This window comes from Lactuca sativa, chromosome 9, assembly GCF_002870075.4.
Source record: "Lactuca sativa cultivar Salinas chromosome 9, Lsat_Salinas_v11, whole genome shotgun sequence".
Lineage (NCBI taxonomy): Eukaryota > Viridiplantae > Streptophyta > Magnoliopsida > Asterales > Asteraceae > Lactuca > Lactuca sativa.
Genome location: NC_056631.2, coordinates 33816103 through 33823073, shown reverse-complemented (window position 1 = coordinate 33823073; position 6971 = coordinate 33816103). Strand labels below are relative to the sequence as shown.

General features: G+C 34.7%; 1 protein-coding gene across 1 annotated transcript; it reads left to right on the top strand.

Annotated features, from left to right (window-relative positions):
• Positions 1 to 5550: 5550 nt before the first annotated feature.
• On the top strand, positions 5551 to 6673 carry LOC111879483 (protein MIZU-KUSSEI 1). Its single transcript, XM_023875952.2, has one exon. It carries the CDS (start codon positions 5600 to 5602, stop codon positions 6449 to 6451), a length of 852 nt encoding a protein of 283 aa, XP_023731720.1. The 5' UTR covers positions 5551 to 5599; the 3' UTR covers positions 6452 to 6673.
• The last annotated feature ends 298 nt before the right edge of the window (positions 6674 to 6971 follow it).

Genomic DNA, 6971 nt, shown 5'->3' with positions numbered 1-6971 from the left:
CAAAAAGGTTTTAAAAAATAAGGGGTGTGATGTGTGTAATCAGCCAAGCTCAAGTAAGTATTTCACAAAATACCCATAGATGTTTACTTGTTTCATTATGTGTATATGTGTATAGCATGTTAGATTAGGGCTAAGGATCTACTCAAAATTGTATGTTAGGAGAGATGCCTTTGTATGTCTACTGTATGAACATCTAGAACTGCATGCTAGTATGGATTACAAACCATATGATATAATGGCCTAATTAGGCAGCACACTGGTTAGAACTCGATGCTCGAATGTTGATTGCTTTGGGCTTTTATGAATTACCATTAAAACCAGTTAAATATTAAGCGAATATGATGGGTTACCTTTTATAGAAATTAGATAATTTTATAAATTTAGGTTTAACTCTATTGCACAGCTCTTGTTTGAGTCCAACTGTTATAGTGCGACACCTTGCAGTAAAAGACTTATCTACTGTCTGTTGCATGTAATTATATTCGTAAGGTAGTTATCGGGTGTTAATGGGAGTTTCTTATGCAGCTGATGGCGGGGAGTGGTGTGAAGGGAATCCTAGGAGAACCTAGAAAGTCTGTTAGCAAGCCATATGTGTAGTTTAGCAGATTTAGAGAGTATTTTCGGTGAGGAAGTAACTTAGAGGATTTGAGGAAGTCCTTGAAGAAAGTATGGATAGGCGTGAAAGGTATTATTGGGCGGGTACTACTAGTAGCACAAGATCCATACATGAAACAAGGGAAGCCACGAGGATACTAAGGGAACTTGCCAAGTGTGGAAATTTTTTGAGTGTTTTCCGATGACCGCATTGTTTATTTTCAGTATGGTTGTCACTCGAGGTGGTTCAGATCCTGGTGTGGGATCGGGTTCGAGCCCTATAGCCGGACTCTTTGATGATCAAATGCGAGAGTTCATTTCGTCAGAGATCACTCGCGGCATTCATGAGCAGACTCCGGTGATCTTTGGTACAATCAAGGAGGTCATTATGGAGATGTTGGATGATCGTCTTGGCGCATTCCGTACTGAGATAGTGGTTATAGTGGGAGCATGCACTCTTACCTTCCGAGAGTTTTGTGTATGTGGGGCTCCTGAGTTCTTCGGGAAGAAGGGCCCCATTATTAGCAGGTGATGGTTGGCGGACATCACGGATGCTTTTCGGACTAGCTCATGTCCCGAGGAGGTTAAAGTCAGACTTGCATATTATCTTCTGAAAGACATAGCCTGTGATTGGAAGGGGGGGAGGTAGGCCATGATTTAAGAGGCAATAAAATTTGACCCCCGTATTAAAGATTCATTTTATTATGAAATTATTTATCATATGGATAATATTACTTATTGGTTTCATGGGAAATCTTGCTTTCACATTGGTTGAAACCTGAAAATTGTCTTAAAAGCAGTCATTATGCGACCTAAATTTCATCATGACAGACAATAAAATTTGGAAATATGTTAAGTCTTACAAATCTAAAACACTAAAAGACTTTCATCAATGATTATTCCAAAATATCAAAGAATTATAGGTTTTCAATGAACTTATAATGAAAAGCTTAGGATTAGGATGCCTAAAAACATTGTTAGGATCCAACACTCAAGGGACTTCCTATATGAGCTATGTTCGCTTCTAAAAGCGATAAGAGGTAGGATCATTTCCTAATCTATATGCGTTATGTTTATCACTACAAAAGATTATATATCTTAGTAAAATCCTCTACGTTATAATCGTTAATCTGTATGGAATGCTAGGTATAGATCGACAATACTGATTTATACGAGTACACAACCCGCCAACGGTTGCTAGCTACAATCATTGTCTGACGAGTCGAATTTAGGCATTGAGGTTTCTACACTACTTAACCTACGATGATGATAAAATGTTGGTGTGGATTTTCAGCATGCTCTCTCTTGTGCTGGTGCAGAGGTCTTGTGTCGCAGTTTAGTTATGAGCTAATTATAGATCCTAGATTTGTTTTGTTACCGTATAGAATTGAAATATGTTTTATATGGGGTTTTTGTTCACTTATACTAGTTGAAAGAGACTTTATATAGTGGGATAGTTTGTGACTCAAAATGATAAGTCATTACCAAAAATAATTCATATAACACTTAATTAAGAACATGACATGATTAGTCAAGGCTTATTAACTTACATTAATAACTAACTCATATTAACCCTTCATTCTTGCATGAAAACACAACGTTCATGTGGGAGGAGTTTGCCCCACTAATAAATATCGTTTTCCAAATTTAAGTAAAATGATACTTAATAATTATTGCAACACGAACACACAACGTTTACCTGGGAGGAGTTTTTCCCACTGATTAGGTGTTGGTTCCCAAATGAAGTAAGATAACAATTAATTAACGCTAAGACACGACCATAAAAAGTTTATGAACTTGAAATTTACGAGTTATACATATAAACCATACAATCGTTGGTATGAAATCACAAGAGTGAAGTAGTTATTTTAGGTTTTCACAATTTTATATAACTTGATATTCAAAATCTTTATATAAAATGCAATTTGTCTATAGAAATGGTAAAATTTGATATAAGTATGAATTGTTTGTACATTTATTAAAATTTATACTTTTGGATATGAACAAACAATATTTCTAAATGAGTCCAAAAACATCTTTATAACTCATTTATTTTGATACTTTGATAGAAAAGTGTGTATTTATAAAAGCCAGTCAACTACATAAACTTTTATAAAATATATTTGGTTATAATAATACTTTGTGTCAAAAATTGTATAATTCACTAACAATCTTTTGTTGACATATCTTAGTGTATTTATTCTCAGAATTATTAACAGGTAAGAAGTGTTGTATAGAATACTTTCCATCTTTTCACTCTACCATTGTAAAACGCCAAATAGTTAGGCGTGTGTTCTGATCTAGTAATAGTCATTGTCAATGTAATTTCTATTTCGATTATAATAGAATATTATATTTGTACTGTTCAATGTATGTTTCAATAACTGTGATCATTGATTTATGTTGTTCGCCTCGGCCTTTCTGTCGGCAACCGGAGGTGTGACACGGTAGTGGTTTTTTTTTTGTGCCATTAAATGAAGATATTTTTTATGTTGATAATTATTGGTATAGTTCGATACTCGCACCAACTAATCATTTTAACCACGTCAACAAATATTTTCTATATCAATGGTTATATAAACACATGCAAAATTAATTTATATCAACATTTCATGTAATCTAATATTATTATATTTCACTGATGAGGATATGTTTGGCAAAAAACTTTTGAAATCTTTTAACATTTAGCTTTTAAGAAATCGTTACTAAAAATATTTCCTTTATTAGTGTCTAGGGTTAGGGTTTAAGTCCAAAACTCTTATGGTTTATGCATTTTTATATATTTTTTATGTAATTATCATCGAGTAATCAAACAAGTTATTCAATATCATGGTATGAAACCTTTAGGTTAAAATCATGTATTATTGACCACAACTTTTGTAGCCGACCTCCACCTCTGATAACTTTCTCTAGTCATCGTCGGAAGTGTCTTCTCTGGCCAGATCTTTTTGATAAGTCTATTTTATAAATATACTAAATAGTCATAAATCTGTTGAATTCATGTATAATTGTCCAAGAATGGCATTACTTTGATGAGTTGTTGAACATCATATGCAGGTCAATATATCGTACTAAAAGTGGGCGGAACCTGCAAGTAAAACGGATTGCTAAAGGAATGAAGAAACGTTGCTGAGAAAATTGACCATGCTTCAATGTTTTGGTCATATCTCAAGTTTTGGGCCTCCAATTGACATGAGGAAAGAAGTTCTGGAAACTAGACAAGATTTTCTACAACTTTCGTGTTTTGTGTTTCTACTACTTTTGTTTTTTTGACCACCAAAACTTGCATGGAACATGAAGGACGCCTCCAGGCATCTAAGACGTCCCCTAGGACGTCTTGGCGTTTTAGGGGAGTCTCGTGTTGGAACGATGTGTTTCGGAAAGCATAGTATTCAAAGATGAACATCCTAGAATGCGTCTAAGACGTCTAACGTTTTTGGCCATTCTTTATTGTATTTCAAGGACGACAAAAGGCATGAAATGACGTACAAAAAACGTCTGGGCATTATACATGACGTCTAAGACATCTCTTAGGACGTCCAACGTCCCACATCACCCAATTTCATTGTTTTTTGTCACACACTATAAATAGTAACCTATGCATTCGTTTTTAAGGTTACCACCTCCGATTTTCAGAGTTTTTCCTGCATTTTTGAGGCTTCTAAAACCCTTGGAAACATTAGGAAACACAAATCTATTCCATTTTAATCCGGATTCAAGGCAAGATTCGATACAATTCATCATCAAACAACATTTGAAGAGCATTCAACTGGTGATTTTCATCAATTCTAGTAATTTTCAAAAACGATTATTTCTTCCCAAGGTTTATTTGTTTCGTACTTTGATAATCATTAGGCTACATTTGTTTGATGATTCTAAGTTTGATTATGAATTCTATTATGCATTTCATTTATTTCATCCAAGTTAGTGTTTTTATGAACTCAATGGAAGGCTAAATCATTAGGATTACTTCCGGAGATGTTTAGGACTTTTGAACGAACACACTTGATTATTACTTAGTTCTAGTTAATTTCAATTGTTCTTTTATGTTTCATATGATAATCTTTTGGTAACAATGATTGAAATTGGGTTGTATGAATTTGTTTGATTTCATAACTAAAATAGTACATTGTCAATTCACCGATTGTTCCAAGTTCAAGTAGTTTAGGAACAAAGACAATTGGTTGAATCCACATGTATTATTCCAACTTGTGATATTAAATTTTAATATTGTAATAGGTAGTTACAAGACACTTTATTGTCAATTCACTTATTGTTCTTAATCCAAATAGACATAAGGAGTAAGACAACTAGTTGAATGAACACATTGTATACCCAAAATTATGTGTTGCAAGATCATAAACCCCAATTACATCTATGTAATTGAACTAGGATTTTAGGGAAGAAAGTGTGTGAATCCGAATTGTCCGACAAATGAACCGGAAATACCTTACTTTTCTCATTTAATGTTTTGTTTTAGCTAATAAAGTTTCAAGTATGTTTTTGGTTAATCTTTGTTTAAACCTTTTTGTCACGATTACAAGTAATCTATTTTCCATTGACTGTTTTGATACATAGTTTGACCACGAACTCCTTGTGGATTCGATCCGACTTACCCTATCTACGTAGGTTAGTTGGTTTATTTTTGATTAATACAACGACGTCGATCACTTTTAAAATTTACCAAAGACATAAACATGAAAATGTTAAAGTTTTACATCCGATTGTTACTATATACAGAATGATCGACAATATCAAAATTATAAAAATCTGTTATTGATTACATAAAATGATGGTTATCAAATTGGCGATTAATGTGTTATTACTTTCTTTTTTCAAATTTTTTTTGTTTACTTACAACTTATATTTTTAATTAAATAAAATCAAAAATATATTATGAAAATGAAAAAATATCGAATGTATCGTTCATGCTGTGTCTATATATATACATTGCAAATGAACAAGATGAACCACCACCCTTCCCTCCATTCAAAAGTTTATCATCATGTTATCATCATCAAACTCTTATAGAATGAAGCATGATCAAAGTCTTCTCTCTTTATCGAGGAACAGCTCCAGCAAAATAGCCCCATCAAATTACATCACCTGCACTGCATTTATCGTTGACCCCTTTTCCATTAACGATAACAAACCCCTTGTCGGAAAAAGTTCTCCTCTATCATACAGCCGTTTTTCCAGAACCCGCACTGGAATCTCCACACTTATACGCTCGCTTCTAACCATCATATCAATCCCTGCAATCATTCCCACCTTCCGGCGGCTAAGCTTGCCGATTCAGCTGTCACCAACGCCGTCGCTCGGTCGAAAAGTCACCGGAACTTTGTTTGGAAACCGGAGAGGACATGTCAGCTTTGCAGTGCAATATGACCCACGATCCGCACCAGTACTGATCATTGAACTATCGATATCTACGGCGGCGCTCGTTAAGGAGATGTCTTCAGGGCTAGTACGGATCGCGCTTGAGTGCGAGAAAAAACAACACTCCAGGTTGTCTGGTCGTCGGGGAGAGATCAAGCTGTTCAACGAGCCCACATGGACGATGTACTGTAACGGAAGGAATTGTGGGTACGCGTCGGCAAGGGCGTGCTCGGACTCCGATTGGTATGCACTGAGCACGGTGCAGAGCGTCTCTGTGGGAGCTGGTGTTCTACCGGTGTTGGAAGGCGGCAGAAAGAGCAGCGCCGGAGGAAGTTGCGGAGAGTCGGAGGGCGAGTTCCTGTACATGAGAGCGAGGTTTCAGCGAGTCGTGGGGAGTCGTGACTCGGAAGCTTATTATATGATGAACATGGATGGAAACGGAGGGCCTGAACTCAGTATATTTTTACTTAGAGTATAATTTAAAAAATCTAGTATAATTTGATGGCGATTGTGTTTTTGTGATACATGTTATTTAAATTTTTTTCATGTATTTGTCTACCAATGGAGAGGTAAGAATCCTTATAAAAATTTATAAGTGAAATCTCATTCGAAGCCATTATTAGACTTGTATGGAGGGATGCCTAGGGGTAGCGTTTACCCTTTTTTACATGTAATTCTGTTTACATTTTGCTATTTACGTTTCAAGTAAAAAAATTATTTCTCTTAATCCTAACTTTATTACAGTTTAGTCCTAGATTTCTATCGTTATGCTCGGTTATGTTTGTTAAATTAACTTTTTTGACAGATAAGTATAAATAGGTACAATCTATTATAAAATATATAAAAATTAAAAATTGGTGGATGAATATCCACAATTCCACACATAGTATTTTTATAGGACTTGTAAAAGAATAACCGAGTTTCAAAGTGTTCAAAAAAGAGAAAAAAAACAAACAAACAAAAACAAAAAAAAACAAGAAAACAAAAAGAAGAAGCTA